At 41.3% G+C, this 19,402-nt stretch overlaps 4 protein-coding genes across 4 annotated transcripts; all 4 read right to left on the bottom strand.

The window, feature by feature from the left end:
• Positions 1–1,713: 1,713 nt before the first annotated feature.
• LOC306704042 (NAD(P)H dehydrogenase [quinone] 1-like) lies at positions 1,714–3,174 on the bottom strand (the record flags this gene model as incomplete). The annotated part of the gene is made up of 6 exons (XM_079170253.1): positions 1,714–2,013; positions 2,264–2,365; positions 2,451–2,564; positions 2,638–2,768; positions 2,849–3,016; positions 3,171–3,174. The coding sequence occupies 6 exons, from the start codon at positions 3,172–3,174 to the stop codon at positions 1,714–1,716; spliced, it is 819 nt and encodes a 272-aa protein (XP_079026379.1).
• Positions 3,175–5,358: 2,184 nt separating this feature from the next.
• LOC306704041 (NAD(P)H dehydrogenase [quinone] 1-like) lies at positions 5,359–6,968 on the bottom strand (the record flags this gene model as incomplete). The annotated part of the gene is made up of 6 exons (XM_079170252.1): positions 5,359–5,658; positions 6,073–6,174; positions 6,260–6,373; positions 6,445–6,575; positions 6,660–6,827; positions 6,965–6,968. 6 exons carry the CDS (start codon positions 6,966–6,968, stop codon positions 5,359–5,361), a joined length of 819 nt encoding a protein of 272 aa, XP_079026378.1.
• A 2,212-nt stretch (positions 6,969–9,180) lies between these two features.
• Positions 9,181–10,730, bottom strand: LOC306704040 (NAD(P)H dehydrogenase [quinone] 1-like; the record flags this gene model as incomplete). Its single annotated transcript, XM_079170251.1, has 6 exons — positions 9,181–9,480; positions 9,820–9,921; positions 10,004–10,117; positions 10,195–10,325; positions 10,410–10,577; positions 10,727–10,730. The coding sequence occupies 6 exons, from the start codon at positions 10,728–10,730 to the stop codon at positions 9,181–9,183; spliced, it is 819 nt and encodes a 272-aa protein (XP_079026377.1).
• A 2,232-nt stretch (positions 10,731–12,962) lies between these two features.
• On the bottom strand, positions 12,963–17,738 carry LOC306704039 (NAD(P)H dehydrogenase [quinone] 1-like; the record flags this gene model as incomplete). Its single annotated transcript, XM_079170250.1, has 6 exons — positions 12,963–13,262; positions 13,595–13,696; positions 13,779–13,892; positions 13,974–14,104; positions 14,189–14,356; positions 17,690–17,738. The coding sequence occupies 6 exons, from the start codon at positions 17,736–17,738 to the stop codon at positions 12,963–12,965; spliced, it is 864 nt and encodes a 287-aa protein (XP_079026376.1).
• Positions 17,739–19,402: the final 1,664 nt, after the last annotated feature.

Here is a 19,402-nt window from a genome sequence, read left to right as displayed (position 1 = left end):
AGGAAAACACTCTGTCCCTGCTGGGGTGGGCAGAGTGGAGGACTCCAGTTACTGTGATCAATTTACTGGAGAAAAACTTCCCTATTTCAGCACAGCTAAAACCAGGTTAGTCAGGCAGAAGCTGGAAAGCAACAAGTTGCAGCTAGCTCATGTAGAGAACAGCAAAGTTGATCTCCCGCCGATCCACTGTCCGTCTGGAGCACTTGCAGGAAAACACTCTGTCCCTGCTGGGGTGGGCACTGTCCCTGATAGGGTGGAGGACTCCGGCTACCGCGCTCAACCTAATGGAGAACAACTACTCTATTTCAGCACAGATGGAGAACAACTACTCCATTTCAGCACAAATCAAACCAGGTTAGTCAGACAGAAGCTGGAACGCAACAAGTTGCAGATACCTTATTAGAAGAGCAAGGTTGTCGAACCGCTTTCCGTCTATTTCTACCACCATTGGTGATTAGCACTGATGCCTTACAGCCAGGTATTGGTTACTCTCTCTCTCTGTCTCTCTCCACACACTGTCTGTCTCTCTCTGTCTGTCCTTCTCTCTCTGTCTGTCTGTCTGCCTGTCTCACTCCCTCTCTCTGTCTCTCTCCACACACTGTCTGTCTCTCTCTGTCTGTCCCTCTTTCTCTCTGTCTGTCTGTCTGTCTCACTCTCTGTCTCTCTCCACACACTGTCTGTCTCTCTCTGTCTGTCCCTTTCTCTCTCTGTCTGTCTGTCTGCCTGTCTCACTCTCTCTCTGTCTCTCTCCACACACTGTCTGTCCTCTCTCTCTGTCTGTCTGTCTGTCTGCCTCACTCACTCTGTCTCTCTCTATCTTTCTGTCTCCCCACGCCCCCCCCTCCCATTTCAAAATAAAAGGCCCACAGAGTGAATCCTAACTGGAATACTTGTGATGAAGCCTGTCATTTAATTTCCTTTGTGTTTATGTCAAACATGAATATGTCTCCTCTCCCCCTCTCTCACCCACCCAGTCCCATCCTTTCAAAATAAAAGCCCCATAGATTAACTGTATCTTAACATGCTCAGAATGAGGTTCGTACAGAAATGGGAGCGTTAGCTCCCATCATTTCCAAAGGCTTCTCAAACAAATGTATTTATCTCAAATAGAGAAATGATGGGAGCGTATGGATCTTAAATGCAGAAAAGAGAGAAGCGATATCTCAATCGAACCGCAACGATACTACCGGTAACATCGGCCTGTGTAGCTATATATTGCGACGTCTTCGGGCAGTAGAAGCCACACTGTCAAAATTTCTTGCGAAATTTTCTAGTTTCTTCTATCCTTGTCAGGATAAGGAGTCTTACTATATTTTGTCAGCCAAGTAGGGTTTCCTGAGCCAAAGCCCCTGAAGGCAACATGGTGAGGTTCACTGAACTGAGAGTGTCTAGCTTTAGTTTGTGAAATACATAACAGGAATCTATCATAACCCAGTGAACACAGAAATCTGCTTTTATCAGAAATCCTAAAGACAAAAGCTGATTTTTAAAGTGAACCTTTGCAAGACAGAAACTGGCACTCAACAGTCCTTTACATTATTTCTTGACTCTGCCACTTGTACATGCAAAGAAAACTCATTACAAGAACCCTGCCCTTCATATTTGAACCATGACATTGTATATTCATCAAAAACTCTTGTAATAGACGACAATATAGTTCAAGTCAGCCTTTATTTTTCTGTCATGCAAGGAAATACAGAAGCCCCAATGTCTTTAGACTCCAGCTTTCATCTGGTTGTTGGGCGGTAGCGCCTTTCCCAGGTGGATCCCAACTGTCAGTCCATACTCCTTGGTGGCATTTTTCTCTTGGACCTCAGGCTTCAGCTGGAAACCCTTCTCGCCATCAAAGCAGTCCGAGGGAGTGAAGGAAAGTGGTTTTTCGCCCAGGACACCTTGCAGTCGGGTACGCCAGCCCTCCAGCATGGTGCTGCGCTCCTCAGAGGGAACGTGAGATGGCGCCCAGAAGATCTGAGGGGCCAGAACCTGGAAGCCACAGTAGTGCAGGATGCCATTCTGGATAGCGAGAAACAGTGTTTAAAGTCAAATGTTATGTTTAAGAGCTCATTTATATAAATTAAAACAATTTATATACAAAAAAGGGACAACAAAGGGTTCATTTAGTGGTGAGGTTACAGATTAAAACCTGTGTTAGATTTGTCCCTTCTGGGCTACGATCGATAGATAGCTAGATAGATAGCTAGATAGATATCTCCTACACTCACAATCTTTAATGCTTCATTGAAGCAATATTCTGATTCAGTACCTGTAGTGGCCACAGTGTGACATTCATGTCTCCATTAATACCATCTGCACTAAACATGGACTCATGAGACCCAGTGGTGAAGGACAGCATTGCTTTCTTGTCCTGTGCAGAAAGAGAGCAAGTTACAAAAAAACCTGTTACAACAGATTCAGACTAGTAATGCAAACAGTTTGATTTGAGCCTTTACCTTGAAGATTCCCTGGCTGTATCTCTTTTCTTGAGTGTAGGCATAGCCCATTGTGAGCACCCGGTCCATCCAGCCCTTCATGATTGCAGGAACGGTGAACCAGTACATGGGGAACTGAGTAGTAAGGCAAAGTGTTAGCGTTGAGCATTGAGAGGCTTAATACACATGTCAGTCACCAAGCCTCTACCTGAAAGATGATGAGGTCCGCCTCAGTGAGTTTGCGTTGTTCCTCAGTGATGTCAGCACACAGTTTTCCTTCCTCCCATGCCAGTTTGGTCTCCTCTGCATAACGGAAGTGATCAGCATTCTTCACTTCTCCTGCCGAGACAAATTATTTCATTTAATTCTGAAGTTCAATAAAAAGCTGAACTTCGAATGCCAGGGAGATATTGACATACCGGTGATGTCCTCAGCAGTAGCAGTGGCTTTAAACTTCATGGCGTACAGGTCCGATACTGCCACTGTGCAGCTCTGACCTGCTAAAACTTCCACAGCAGCATCTTTGGCTGCAGCATTGAATGAGCCAGCGCTCTGGTGGGCATACACGATCAACACTTTCTTCGCAGCTAAACCAAAGATTAGAAATTGGAAATGATCACACATCAGATCAGAAATCGCACAAGTGAAACATTACAGTTCATAAGATCCAACATTACTCAGAACATGACACATACTGACAAATCCCTCAGCAAATACAAAAACACATAGTTGATAACTCACCCATTCTGAATAAAGATGTCAGTTGCAACTTTACAGATAGCTGCTGTGTTGAATGAGAGAGCAGTTCAGTCTAGAGCAACAGTCAAGATGCTGTTTTATACACAACAAGACTCAACACACAGCCTCCTCACAGGTGCTGTCAATCAGCAATCAAGGTCATTAACCAATCACCTGGCATCTCTCAGAACTCTCATCAACATAGCAACATATCTTTTACTGAGCCTGGACAGCATTTTTAAATGGGGAGTGGTATTTATGAACCACTAAAAGCCAAGAAATATGTCGGTTTTTATCAATGAAACCAGCTACGGATTTTGCCTGTTTTAAACACAGGAAAAACTTACAATGATTCTCTTTGACATACATCCTCTACTTCAGTGTGTGTTTTCCCCTTTTCAGCCTGCCCAGAAAGAGACGGAGCGTAGGTTTGTCAATGTCTTCATTTTTTGTATCTTTAGGAAAATATCACTCTCCTTGACCCTGTCCACCAGAGAGCAGCATGCACCAGTAAGTGCCATGTTGTATCACCTGCAGTCATGAAATCACCATTTCTCATGACATTGGCATGGTAGCAGGTGCGCCATTGTTCGATTTGAAGGTGTTATAAAAATGTGTGAATCTCAGTGATACAATAATAGTGGAAGTAAACAATGGATGGAGTATAATTGGATCACAGTCCCTGCCAGGAGAGAAACTTTACGTTTCTGTAGCTGAACAACTTCTTGGCCGTAAATAACTGTTTTGATGTCTTCCAGTCAGGCTTTCGACAGCACCACAGTAGTGAAACTGCTCTTGTTAAGGTTTTCAACGACATCCACTTAAACACAGACAGTGGCAGAATTTCAGTCTTAGTATTACTGGATCTCAGTGCTGCATTCGACACGGTCGACCATGACATACTACTAGACAGACTACAAATCTGGGTGGGACTCTATGGCACAGCACTTAACTGGTTTGAATCCTACTTGAAGGACTTTGTGTCTGTAGCTAATTACACATCAGAGCTGAGTAAAATTGCATGTGGTGTTCCCCAAGGTTCAATACTGGGGCCTCTTCTGTTCAACATCTACATGCTCACTGATGTTAAAAACCACAAACCAAGCCAGAAATCTAGGTGTAGTTATGGATTCAGACCTCAACCTGAACAGCCATATCAAGACATTTACAAAATCAGCCTACTATCCCCTGAAGAATATATCAAGGATTAGAGGACCTATGTCTCAACAAGATTTGGAAAAACTTGTCCATGCATTTATCTTCAGTAGACTTGACTACTGTAACAGTGCGTTTACAGGTCTCTTTAAAAAGTCAATCAGAAAGCTGCAGCTCAGGTCCTCATAACTCCAGTTCTGAGGTCTTTGCACTGGCTTCCTGTCCAACAAAGAATTGACTTTAAAATCCTGCTGTTGGTTTATAAAGCACTGAATGGTTTAGAGCCAAAATACCTCTCTGATCTGCTGTTACCTTATGAACCATCCCGACCCCTTAGGTCGTCTGGGACTGGTCTACTTTCTGTTCCCAGAGTCAGAACTAAACAGAAGCAGCGTTCAGTTTTTCTGCTACACATATCTGGATCAAAGTCCCAGAAAGCTGCAGGTCTGCCGAGACCCTCAGCTCCTTTAAATCAAGATTGAAGACTTTAGTTTGCTGCTGCCTTTAATTAAACCAGATTCAAGGATATTAAACAATTTCCTGCATTTTATTTCTTAAACTGCACCGCAACTTTTAAATATATACCAAACAAGCTAATTATAATCCTAATTTCTTCCATCCTTGTCAGGATAAGGAGTCATTTAGTCAGCCAAGTAGGGTTTCCTGAGCCAAAGCCCCTGAAGGCAACATGGTGAGGTTCACTGAACTGAATGAGTCTAGTTTTAGTTTTTGAAATACATACCAGGCATCTATCATAACCAGTGAACACACAGAAATCTGCTTTTATCAGAAATCCTAAAGACAAAAGCTTTTTAAAGTGAACCTTTGCCAGACAGAAACTGGCACTCAGTCCTTTACATTATTTCTTGACTCTGCCACTTGTATATGCAAAGAAAACTCATTACAAGAACCCTGCCCTTCATATTTGAACCATGACATTGTATATTCATCAAAAACTCTTGTAATAGACGTCAATATAGTTCAAGTCAGCCTTTATTTTTCTGTCATGCAAGGAAATACAGAAGCCCCAATGTCTTTAGACTCCAGCTTTCATCTGGTTGTTGGGCGGTAGCGCCTTTCCCAGGTGGATCCCAACTGTCAGTCCATACTCCTTGGTGGCATTTTTTTCTTGGACCTCAGGCTTCAGCTGGAAACCCTTCTCGCCATCAAAGCAGTCCGAGGGAGTGAAGGAAAGTGGTTTTTCGCCCAGGACACCTTGCAGTCGGGTACGCCAGCCCTCCAGCATGGTGCTGCGCTTCTCAGAGGGAACGTGAGATGGCGCCCAGAAGAACTGAGGGGCCAGAACCTGGAAGCCACAGTAGTGCAGGATGCCATTCTGGATAGAGAGAAACAGTGTTTAAAGTCAAATGTTATGTTTAACAGCTTATTTATATAAATTAAAACAAATTTATATACAAAAATGGTTCCATTCAGTGGTAGCCATCAGTAAGGTTACAGATTAAAACCTGTAGAAGCAGTGTTAGATTTGTCCCTTCTGGGCTACAGTAGAAACAAAGCAAACTATGGTCCAACTCCCTCTTTAGATATGAAGGTCTCATTCTACGCTAGCCAAAATAATTTAGTTTTAGCTTATTATAGACTGACAAAACATCAGGATTAATATATATATATATATATATATATATATATATATATATATATATATATATATATATATATATATATATATATATATATCCTACACTCATGAGCTTTAACACTTCATTGATGCAATATTCTGATTCAGTACCTGTAGTGGCCACAGTGTGACATTCATGTCTCCATTAATACCATCTGCACTAAACATGGACTCATGAGACCCAGTGGTGAAGGACAGCATTGCTTTCTTGTCCTGTGCAGAAAGAGAGCAAGTTAGAAAAAAACCTGATACAACAGATTCAGACTAGTAATGCAAACCACTTGATTTGAGCCTTTACCTTGAAGATTCCCTGGCTGTATCTCTTTTCTTGAGTGTAGGCATAGCCCAGTGTGAGCACCCGGTCCATCCAGCCCTTCATGATTGCAGGAACAGTGAACCAGTACATGGGGAACTGAGTAGTAAGGCAAAGTGTTAGCTTTGAGCATTGAGAGGCTTCACACATGTCAGTCACCAAGCCTCTACCTGAAAGATGATGAGGTCCGCCTCAGTGAGTTTGCGTTGTTCCTCAGTGATGTCAGCACACAGTTTTCCTTCCTCCCATGCCAGTTTGGTCTCCTCTGCATAACGGAAGTGATCAGCATTCTTGACTTCCCCTGCCGAGACAAACCCATTTAATTTAATTTTGAAGCTCAATAAAAAGCCAAACTTCTTCTAATGCCAGGGAGATATTGACATACCGGTGATGTCCTCAGCAGTAGCAGTGGCTTTAAACTTCATGGCGTACAGGTCCGATACTGCCACTGTGCAGCTCTGACCTGCTAAAACTTCCACAGCAGCATCTTTGGCTGCAGCGTTGAATGAGCCAGCGCTCTGGTGGGCATACACGATCAACACTTTCTTTGCGGCTAAACCAAGTATTAAAGATTGGAAATGAGCACACATCAGATCAGAAATCTTACAAGTGAAACATTACAGTTCATGAGATCCAACATTACACATACTGCCAAATCCCTCAGCAAATACAACATAGTTGATAACTCACCCATTCTGAAAAAAGATGTCAGCTCCACTTTACAGCTAGCTGCTGTGTTGAATGAGAGAGCAGTTCAGTCTAGAGCAACAGTCAAGATGCTGTTTTATACACAACAAGACTCAACACACAGCCTCCTCACAGGTGCTGTAAATCAGCAATCAAGGTCATTAACCAATCACCTGGCATCCCTCAGAACTCTCATCAACATAGCAACATATCTTTTACTGAGCCTGGACAGCATTTTTAAATGGGGAGTGGTATTTATGAACCACTAAAAGCCAAGAAATATGTCGGTTTTTATCAATGAAACCAGCTACAGATTTTGCCTGTTTTAAACACAGGAAAAACTTACAATGATTCTCTTTGACATACATCCTCTACTTCAGTGTGTGTTTTCCCCATTTCAGCCTGCCCAGAAAGAGACGGAGCGTAGGTCTGTCAATGTCTTTGTTTTTTGTGTCTTTAAGAAAACATCACTCTCCTTGACCCTGTCCACCAGAGAGCAGCATGCACCAATAAGTTTCATGTTGTATCACCTCCAGTCAGGAAATCACCATTTCTCATGATATTGGCATGGTAGCAGGTGCGCCATTGTTCGATTATTAGTGGATCTCAGTGCTGCATTCGACACAGTCGACCATGATATACTACTAGACAGACTACAAATCTGGGTGGGACTCTATGGCACAGCACTTACCTGGTTTGAATCCTACTTGAAGAACCGAGAATAATTTGTGTCTGTAGCTAAATACACATCAGAGCTGACTAAAATGACATGTGGTGTTCCCAAGGTTCAATACTGGGGCCTCTTCTGTTCAACATCTGTGCTTCCACTTGCTCAGATTATGGTAAACAACAAAGTGTGTTATAATTATGCAGACGTCACATATATCTTCATAATCACCAGGGGACTATAATCCCATACAAGGGCTGAGTAAATACATTGAACAAATCAACTGGATGTGCCAGAATTTTCTTCAATCAAACAAAGATAAAACAGAAGTCATTGTTTTTGGTACCAAGGACGAACGATTGAAAGTCAGCGCTCAGCTTCAATCACTGTTAAAAACCACAAACCGAGCCAGAAATCTAGGTGTAGTTATGGATTCAGACCTCAACCTGAACAGCCATATCAAGACAATTACAAAATCAGCCTACTATCCCCTGAAGAATGTATCAAGAATTAGAAGACTTATGTCTCAACAGGATTTGGAAAAACGTGTCCATGCATTTATCTTCAGTAGACTCGACTACTGTAACTGTGTTTATAGGTCTTTGTAAAAAGTCAATCAGAAAGCTGCAGCTCGAGTCCTCACTAAGACCAAGAAAGTGGATCACATCACTCCAGTTCTGAGGACTTTACACTGGCTTCCTGTCCAACAAAGAATTGACTTTAAAATACTGCTGTTGGTTTATAAAGCACTGAATGGTTGAGCCAAAATACATCTCTGATCTGCTACCTTATGAACCATCCCGACCCCTTAGGTCATCTGGGACTGGTCTACTTTCTTTTCAGAGTCAGAACTAAACATGGAGAAGCAGCGTTCAGTTTTTCTGCTCCAAATATCTGGAACAAAGTCCCAGAAAGCTGCAGGTCTGCTGAGACCCTCAGCTCCATTAAATCAAGATTGAAGACTTCTGTTTGCTGCTGCCTTTAATTGAACCAGATTCAAGGATATTAAACAATTTCCTGCATTTTATTTCTTAAACTGCACCGCAACTTTTATTCCATTTTTAATATTGCAACGTTTTTAAATATGTACAGTAACAAAAAGAAAAAGCTAATTATAATCCTCATTTCTTCTGTCCTCGTCAGGATAAAGAGTCTTTACTATATTTAGTCAGCCAAGTAGGGTTTCCTGAGCCAAAGCCCCTGAAGGCAAGATGGTGAGGTTCACTGAACTGTGAGTTTCTAGCTTTAGTTTTTGAACTACATACCAGGCATCTATCATAACCCAGTGAACACACAAATCTGCTTTAATCAGAAATCCTAAAGACAAAAGCTTTTTAAAGTGAACCTTTGCAAGACAGAAACTAGCACTCAGTCCTTCACATTATTTCTTGACTCTGCCACATTTAAAGAAAACTCATTACAAGAACCCTGCCCTTCATATTTGAACCATGACATTGTATATTCATCAAAAACTCTTGTAATAGACGTCAATATAGTTCAAGTCAGCCTTTATTTTTCTGTCATGCAAGGAAATACAGAAGCCCCAATGTCTTTAGACTCCAGCTTTCATCTGGTTGTTGGGCGGTAGCGCCTTTCCCAGGTGGATCCCAACTGTCAGTCCATACTCCTTGGTGGCATTTTTCTCTTGGACCTCAGGCTTCAGCTGGAAACCCTTCTCGCCATCAAAGCAGTCCGAGGGAGTGAAGGAAAGTGGTTTTTCGCCCAGGACACCTTGCAGTCGGGTACGCCAGCCCTCCAGCATGGCGCTGCGCTCCTCAGAGGGAACGTGAGATGGCGCCCAGAAGATCTGAGGGGCCAGAACCTGGAAGCCACAGTAGTGCAGGATGCCATTCTGGATAGAGAGAAACCGTGTTTAAAGACAAATGTTATGTTTAACAGCTTATTTATATAAATTAAAACAATGTATATACAAAAAAAAGGGACAACAAAGGGTTCATTTAGTGGTGAGGTTACAGATTAAAACCTGTGTTAGATTTGACTCTTCTGGGCTACAGTAGAAGCAAAGCAAACTCTAAGGCCTAACTCCCTCTTTAGATATGAAGGTCTCATTCTACGCTAGCCAAAATAATTTAGTTTTAGCATATTATAGACTAATAAAACATCAGGATTAATATATATCCTACACTCACGATCTTTAATGTTTCATTGAAGCAATATTCTGATTCAGTACCTGTAGTGGCCACAGTGTGACATTCATGTCTCCATTAATACCATCTGCACTAAACATGGACTCATGAGACCCAGTGGTGAAGGACAGCATTGCTTTCTTGTCCTGTGCAGAAAGAATGCAGGTTAGAAAAATAGATGGAACAGTTTCAGACTAGTAATGCAAACCGCTTGATTTGAGCCTTTACCTTGAAGATTCCCTGGCTGTATCTCTTTTCTTGAGTGTAGGCATAGCCCAATGTGAGCACCCGGTCCATCCAGCCCTTCATGATTGCAGGAACAGTGAACCAGTACATGGGGAACTGAGAAGGCAAAGTGTTACCTTTGAGCATAGAGAGGCTTAACACACACACACACACACACGTCAACAAGCCTCTACCTGAAAGATGATGAGGTCCGCCTCAGTGAGTTTGCGTTGTTCCTCAGTGATGTCAGCACACAGTTTTCCTTCCTCCCATGCCAGTTTGGTCTCCTCTGCATAACGGAAGTGATCGGCATTCTTGACTTCTCCTGCCGAGGCAAACACATTTAATTTAATTCTGAAGTTCAATAAAAAGCTATACTTCTTCTAATGCCAGGGAGATATTGACATACCGGTGATGTCCTCAGCAGTAGCAGTAGCTTTAAACTTCATGGCATACAGGTCCGATACTGCCACTGTGCAGCCCTGACCTGCTAAAACTTCCACAGCAGCATCTTTGGCTGCAGCGTTGAATGAGCCAGCGCTCTGGTGGGCATACACGATCAACACTTTCTTCGCGGCTAAACCAAGTATTAAAGATTGGAAATGAGCACACATCAGATCAGAAATCTCACAAGTGAAACATTACAGTTCATGAGATCCAACATTACTCAGAACATGACACACACTGCCAAATCCCTCAGCAAATACAACATAGTTGATAACTCACCCATTCTGAATAAAGATGTCAGCTCCACTTTACAGATAGCTGCTGTGTTGAATGAGAGAGCAGGTCAGTCTAGAGCAACAGTCAAGATGCTGTTTTATACACAACAAGACTCAACACACAGCCTCCTCACAGGTGCTGTCAATCAGCAATCAAGGTCATTAACCAATCACCTGGCATCTCTCAGAACTCTCATCAACATAGCAACATATCTTTTACTGAGCCTGGACAGCATTTTTAAATGGGGAGTGGTATTTATGAACCACTAAAAGCCAAGAAATATGTCGTTTTTTATCAATGAAACCAGCTATGGATTTTGCCTGTTTTAAACACAGGAAAAACTTACAATGATTCTCTTTGACATACATCCTCTACTTCAGTGTGTGTTTTCCCCATTTCAGCCTGCCCAGAAAGCGACGGAGCGTAGGTTTGTCAATGTCTTTGTTTTTTGTGTCTTTAAGAAAACATCACTCTCCTTGACCCTGTCCACCAGAGAGCAGCATGCACCAATAAGTTTCATGTTGTATCACCTGCAGTCAGGAAATCACCATTTCTCATGATATTGGCATGGTAGCAGGTGCGCCATTGTTCGATTATTAGTGGATCTCAGTGCTGCATTCGACACAGTCGACCATGATATACTACTAGACAGACTACAAATCTGGGTGGGACTCTATGGCACAGCACTTACCTGGTTTGAATCCTACTTGAAGAACCGAGAATAATTTGTGTCTGTAGCTAATTACACATCAGAGCTGACTAAAATGACATGTGGTGTTCCCAAGGTTCAATACTGGGGCCTCTTCTGTTCAACATCTGTGCTTCCACTTGCTCAGATAAGGGTAAACAACAAAGTGTGTTATAATTATGCAGACGTCACATATATCTTCATAATCACCAGGGGACTATAATCCCATACAAGGGCTGAGTAAATACATTGAACAAATCAACAACTGGATGTGCCAGAATTTTCTTCAATCAAACAAAGATAAAACAGAAGTCATTGTTTTTGGTACCAAGGACGAACGATTGAAAGTCAGCGCTCAGCTTCAATCACTGATGTTAAAAACCACAAACCGAGCCAGAAATCTAGGTGTAGTTATGGATTCAGACCTCAACCTGAACAGCCATATCAAGACAATCACAAAATCAGCCTACTATCCCCTGAAGAATGTATCAAGAATTAGAAGACTTATGTCTCAACAGGATTTGGAAAAACGTGTCCATGCATTTATCTTCAGTAGACTCGACTACTGTAACTGTGTTTATAGGTCTTTGTAAAAAGTCAATCAGAAAGCTGCAGCTCGAGTCCTCACTAAGGCCAAGAAAGTGGATCACATCACTCCAGTTCTGAGGACTTTACACTGGCTTCCTGTCCAACAAAGAATTGACTTTAAAATCCTGCTGTTGGTTTATAAAGCACTGAATGGTTGAGCCAAAATACATCTCTGATCTGCTACCTTATGAACCATCCCGACCCCTTAGGTCATCTGGGACTGGTCTACTTTCTGTTCAGAGTCAGAACTAAACATGGAGAAGCAGCGTTCAGTTTTTCTGCTCCAAATATCTGGAACAAAGTCCCAGAAAGCTGCAGGTCTGCTGAGACCCTCAGCTCCTTTAAATCAAGATTGAAGACTTGTTTGCTGCCTTTAATTAAACCAGATTGAAGGATATTAAACAATTTCCTGCATTTTATTTCTTAAACTGCACCGCAACTTTTATTCCATTTTTAGCTTTTAAATATTGCAATGTTTTTAAATATGTACAGTAACAAAAAGAAAACGCTAATTATAATCCTCATTTCTTCTGTCCTTGTCAGGATAAAGAGTCTTTACTATATTTAGTCAGCCTAGTAGGGTTTCCTGAGCCAAAGCCCCTGAAGGCAAGATGGTGAGGTTCACTGAACTGTGAGTTTCTAGCTTTAGTTTTTGAAATACATACCAGGCATCTATCATAACCCAGTGAACACACAGAAATCTGCTTTTATCAGAAATCCTAAAGACAAAAGCTTTTTAAAGTGAACCTTTGCAAGACAGAAACTGGCACTCAACAGTCCTTTACATTATTTCTTGGCTCTGCCACTTGTACATGTAAAGAAAACTCATTACAAGAACCCTGCCCTTTATATTTGAACCATGACATTGTATATTCATCAAAAACTTTTGTAATAGACGTCAATATAGTTAAAGTCAACCTTTATTTTTCTGTCATGCAAGGAAATACAGAAGCCCCAATGTCTTTAGACTCCAGCTTTCATCTGGTTGTTGGGCGGTAGCGCCTTTCCCAGGTGGATCCCAACTGTCAGTCCATACTCCTTGGTGGCATTTTTCTCTTGGACCTCAGGCTTCAGCTGGAAACCCTTCTCTCCATCAAAGCAGTCCGAGGGAGTGAAGGAAAGTGGTTTTTCGCCCAGGACACCTTGCAGTCGGGTACGCCAGCCCTCCAGCATGGCGCTGCGCTCCTCAGAGGGAATGTGAGATGGAGCCCAGAAGATCTGAGGGGCCAGAACCTGGAAGCCACAGTAGTGCAGGATGCCATTCTGGATAGAGAGAAACACTGTTTAAAGACAAATGTTATGTTTAACAGCTTATTTATATAAATTAAAACAATGTATATACAAAAAATGGACAACAAAGGGTTCATTTAGTGGTGAGGTTACAGATTAAAACCTGTGTTAGATTTGACTCTTCTGGGCTACAGTAGAAGCAAAGCAAAATCTAAGGCCTAACTCCCTCTTTAGATATGAAGGTCATTCTACGCTAGCCAAAACAATTTAGTTTTAGCTTATTATAGACTGATAAAACATCAGGATTAATATATATCCTACACTCACGATCTTTACTTCGTTGAAGCAATATTCTGATTCAGTACCTGTAGTGGCCACAGTGTGACATTCATGTCTCCATTAATACCATCTGCACTAAACATGGACTCATGAGACCCAGTGGTGAAGGACAGCATTGCTTTCTTGTCCTGTGCAGAAAGAATGCAGGTTAGAAAAATAGATGGAACAGTTTCAGACTAGTAATGCAAACCGCTTGATTTGAGCCTTTACCTTGAAGATTCCCTGGCTGTATCTCTTTTCTTGAGTGTAGGCATAGCCCAATGTGAGCACCCGGTCCATCCAGCCCTTCATGATTGCAGGAACAGTGAACCAGTACATGGGGAACTGAGAAGGCAAAGTGTTACCTTTGAGCATAGAGAGGCTTAACACACACACACACACACACACACGTCAACAAGCCTCTACCTGAAAGATGATGAGGTCCGCCTCAGTGAGTTTGCGTTGTTCCTCAGTGATGTCAGCACACAGTTTTCCTTCCTCCCATGCCAGTTTGGTCTCCTCTGCATAACGGAAGTGATCGGCATTCTTGACTTCTCCTGCCGAGGCAAACACATTTAATTTAATTCTGAAGTTCAATAAAAAGCTAAACTTCTTCTAATGCCAGGGAGATATTGACATACCAGTGATGTCCTCAGCAGTAGCAGTGGCTTTAAACTTCATGGCGTACAGGTCCGATACTGCCACTGTGCAGCCCTGACCGGCTAAAACTTCCACAGCAGCATCTTTGGCTGCAGCGTTGAATGAGCCAGCGCTCTGGTGGGCATACACGATCAACACTTTCTTCGCGGCTAAACCAAAGATTAGAGATCGGAAATGAGCACACATCAGATCAGAAATCGCACAAGTGAAACACTACAGTTCATGAGATCCAACATTACTCAGAACATGACACATACTGCCAAATCCCTCAGCAAATACAAGAACACATAATCATTACTCACCCATTCTGGATGAAGATGTCAGCTGGAACTTTACAGCTAGCTGCTGCTGTGTTGAATGAAAGAGCAGGTCAGTCTAGAGCAACAGTCAAGATGCTGTTTTATACACAACAAGACTCAACACACAGCCTCCTCACAGGTGCTGTCAATCAGCAATCAAGGTCATTAACCAATCACCTGGCATTTTATCAGTTTTAAACACAGGACAAACTTACAATAATACTCTTAGACATACATCTTCTACTTCAAGGCAGTGTGTGTTTTCTCCATTTCAGCCTGCCCAGAAAGAGACGGAGCGTAGGTTTGTCAATGTCTTTAAGAAAATATCACTCTCCCTGACCCCATTTTCAATGTTAACACCAGCCCTGAAGCCGAGACAAATCACCTGAAACTCAGAACTTTTACTTGCCTCTCAACAACAGTTCATAATCACAAGTTAAATTGTGTGTGACTTAGATTGAATTACAGAAAAAGAACTCCCATGAAATTACCTTTCTTGAGTAAAGTGGTTATACTAGTCCACCAGAGAGCAGCATGCACCAGTAAGTGCCATGTTGTATCACCTGCAGTCAGGAAATCACCATTTCTCATGACATTGGCATGGTAGCAGGTGCGTCATTGTTCGATTTGAAGGTGTAATCAAAATGTGTGATTCTCAGTTATACAATAATAGTGGAAGTAGACAATGGATGGATTATAATTGGATGGGATTGGACTGCATGTATCTAATCCTTTGCAACTTTTAATTGTAGATTGCTTTAGCATCACCTTAGAAGTGAGCTGATTCATCCTCCTTGAACTATTTCATCTTCTGACTAAAGAGAACATGAATGAATAAGAGGCCTCTTTATTTTTTGGTTCCTAATGAATTAAAAACATCTGAACCTGCTTGTACAAAACCTGTTATGCAACGTCAGGCATGGCGTAGATCTCAAGGTGGATTATTCTCATTTTCTGTTAATGTTCATGCAACAAATAGCCATGTGATCGGTGGAAAACTGTGAAATCTCCAATGAAATAGTTCTCTAAATAATATAGTGAAACAAGTTGGGAAGAAACTGAAACAAGATCAAAACATATCAAGGGATTCAACAATGAAAGCCTCAAGAGAAAAAAGTGCAATATAGACTCACCTTCAGTTCTTCACACATTAGGATTAATGTCAACGTCTCACAATATTTTCGTTATTACTGTGGATGCTTTCAGGTCAGCGGCAAAATCACTTTCATAAAACGATATTACCGTACATATTGCATCTGGCCTGACTTGTGACTGCAGGTATATTTATCAGTTTGCATTCCTGGCTGTTTATATCAGACCAATAAACTTCCCCCAGTTCAGTTATAATGGGGCCACACGGTCTGCTATAGCTGACACCTGTGGCTGTGAGTTTCCTGGCGATGCAACAGATACACACTTATTCTGCCTCAAAACCGAAAAGGAAACAGAGCGGAATAGACATTGACAACTTAAATTAAAGAATCACGTATTGACATGACTTTGTGACTTTGAATACTTTGTGTCCGCCGTCTTTTTTCAGCTTTTTATTGTTCATTGTATTTTAAATGCTCCCTGGCATTGTAGTTTTTGTGTTTTTTTAAGGGCAACACTTGGCCTTTAATATATGGTATGCTAGCTGCTATACAGTAAAAAAAAAAGCTAAATATTATAATCCCATAATCCTCATGCTCAGTTTTTCTTCTCTTCTGTCCTCGTCGGGATAATAAATCCCTTATTATATTTTGTCAGCCAAGGAGGGTTTCCTGAGCCCAAGCCCCTGAAGGCAACGTGGTGAAGTGATGTTCACTGAACTGTGACAGCGTCTCGAAGCAAAACACGGAGTTGCATCGTTAATAGAGTGGGCGACAGACAGACCTTGTGCATATCTATCTAATGTCACAGCAGAGGCATGCACCGAGATAAGAGTCACTGCTTCCAGAGTCAATTTTCTGACTGAATGAAAGTCTCCCTCTTTATCATTAACATGTCTTACGCCTCTCCACTTAACTGCCCCTGAGGAGTTAGAAACAGGTGTCCTCTGTAATGTCTGTTACTGAATTGGCGGAAGGATATAACACTTACATTTTAACTCACATAAAACCTCATACAGGCATTTCCCTGCTATTCTCAGGTGTGAAACAAATCCATCTACCTTTCCATTTAAGCTTCTCTACAATCAATTATATTTTGTAAATGGTCTGTTTACTGCCTCATCCTGCTCCTCTGGGAAGCTCTTCCTCTTAATTTACTGTTGGGAATTTTGTGCCCAGGCCTAAAAAAACAAACAGAACTAAGTGCCAGGTTGGTAAGTAAATGTATGAGAACTTGTTAAGGTCGTTTGTTATGTTGTCAATAAACAGATCAGCAGGATACAACTCCATTTAAATTATAGCACAGCTCTTACCTTTACTTTACCTTTGCAAAGTGCATGGCACAAACTTGGTACCACGTCATTCAATTTCCTTGAAAGAACAGCTCTATTTAAACCATGTAAATATGTATTCATCATTCATTTAGTGTATTATTTGAAATTGTATTATGTACATGTGTTGTATACTTGCCTGTAGACAACTTGCACAATGGTTAGCTGACTAAAATAAAGTGTTTCTGCAAACTGCAATCATTTATTTTACCTGATAGTTGAATCGTAGACTACAGTGTCATACCTTTCCTCACACTACCTTTAATGTGTTGCCATGAACAGCACAACGTCACCCTGTTCACCCAATTGAAACATTGGCCATTATGTGTTTTCTTCTTCCAATCAGATGCCTTTAATGTTAGTCCTGTATTCCCAACTGACACACAGTCTAGGGCTGAAACTATTCAATTAGTCAATATGAACAGCTAACTAATATAACTGTTTATTAATTGAAGTTAGACATCAAGCAAACATGATTTAACATTCCTGTCTCCGGCTTTTTAAATACAGGGATTTGCTACCTTTCTTTGTTTTGTATCATTGTTCAATGAGTACCTTTTTTTCATGCTTGATTGGACAAAACAAACTCACGATGTGCATTTATTTGTTATTCTTTTATTTGAAAAACTATATATTTTTTTCAATGAATCACCAAAATAATCAACAGTGTATATAATTGTTTTGTAGTTTGCAAAATGTGTCTGATGTGTCTCGTCTTGCTTCAGTACTGAATTAGAAAAGATGATGTGCTTTAAGCTCACCTCTCTTCTTCTCCTCCTCCAGCCTCTTCCTCCTGACTGCTGTAGCCATGGTGATAAAGCTGATTGATTAGATGTCATCTGATTCCAAATCAGCAGAAACAATATAGGACAGCAGATGGTAACCAGACAGATTGGAGAGCTGAGGGAGGGAGGGGTGGGAGAAATTAAGATTAAACTACTTCAGCTTGTTTGCATGTATAAATGTGTTGGTTACACAAGAGGGCTGCATCTATATTGGGTTAGCGATGCTGCTTTGTTATGTGAGACTCTTGAATCAGTTGGCTCTGTTGTTTTTGAATGATCGAGGTAAGTTAAAATGTCATGTAGCTACTTATCCTGCACTTCGACAATTTCAGAGGTTCAGTTTCAGAGGTTTGAGCTGTTCTTAATATCGGCTCAGCTGATTGCAAGCTTGAAATAGTCTTAGTTTAAAGAAGCTAAAACCTAAAACATAATGGAATTATTAAAACAAAAAAACTATATAAACAGAAAACCTAATCTTAAAGTTACTCCTGCTTGTGCTAAACAGGCAGGAAAAAAGAAGCTCAGCGCTGAAAAGAGAGATATTCTGAGTTGGCAATGTGTTAAAAAATATATTTATTTTTTTCCTTAAACAAATAAGGAAAAATGCCAAATGTGTTACAAATCCAACCATTTCCAGTGCAGGTAAAGTACATTTCACAAGTCAAAATATGGTGTAATGCTTTTCGATTCTTCATGTCTTGAGGACAAGAATGGATCTCAAATAATCGTTAGTTTACTACATGGCTTTATAAGTCACGTTTGATTTTGTATCTTGACATTGTTTCAGCACCTCGGACAGCGCTGGTCTCTGCAAGAGTAGTCCTCCACTAGGGGACACCACGAGTCCCTCATAGTTCAGGGTCCCTTGTCCCTTATCTCTAGCCAAGTTTTACAATTTGACTATAACAATATCATAAGAATAATATCATTATACAATGTCCACATGCCTAATATGTGGACATTGTATTTGGACATTGTGGACATTGTATTTATCTCAGTTACTGTAATCGTTGAAACAGAACATCATCCAATCATGGATGTAATTTCTACTGACTTCTATTTTCTTCAGGATAATTTCAGTGTGAGGACAGAAGCATGGTGCTCAGTCAGCCGGAGTCCGACCTGTCCTGGGGACAAACGGACACAGTGACTCTTCTGGACACTTTCAATGTGCGGTGTGGTTCCGTGCCAGCCGAACTCGACGATGGTAATGGCAAGGCAGCGCTCCGTGCACGTGCCCGCTCTCAGCAGGGAGGACAAGAGGCGGAAGAGGCGCGCGACGGCTAAGTATCGATCCGTGCACGCCACCAGAGAGCGCGTCATCAACAGGATGCAAAGAATGGACATATTTTGAAAGGTGCTGTATATTATATTGTTGGAGCCAAACTACTGAAACATTGCAATGCTTGACCTTAAATTAGTTATGTGACTTCTCTGTGTGCACTAATTTGTAAATATATTTATTTCAGTTACACAAAAGATATTCTACTGGACGTTTGTGTGCTTTCACTGTGTGGGATTCAGTTGCAGTTGAAATTAAATCCATAATGTTGAGAATAAACTGGGACAGCCTGAAAATATAAAAGACACATTTTAGATGCTGTTTATCCCCGTTATCTTACAATATTTCTGAACACAGATGTTTCTTATTTGAAGGCCTTACTAATAGATTTCATCTTACGACGTGTC

This window comes from Pholis gunnellus (assembly GCF_910591455.1).
Source record: "Pholis gunnellus genome assembly, chromosome: 12".
Classification (NCBI taxonomy): Eukaryota; Metazoa; Chordata; class Actinopteri; order Perciformes; family Pholidae; genus Pholis; species Pholis gunnellus.
This window is presented reverse-complemented; position numbering and strand designations above follow the sequence as displayed.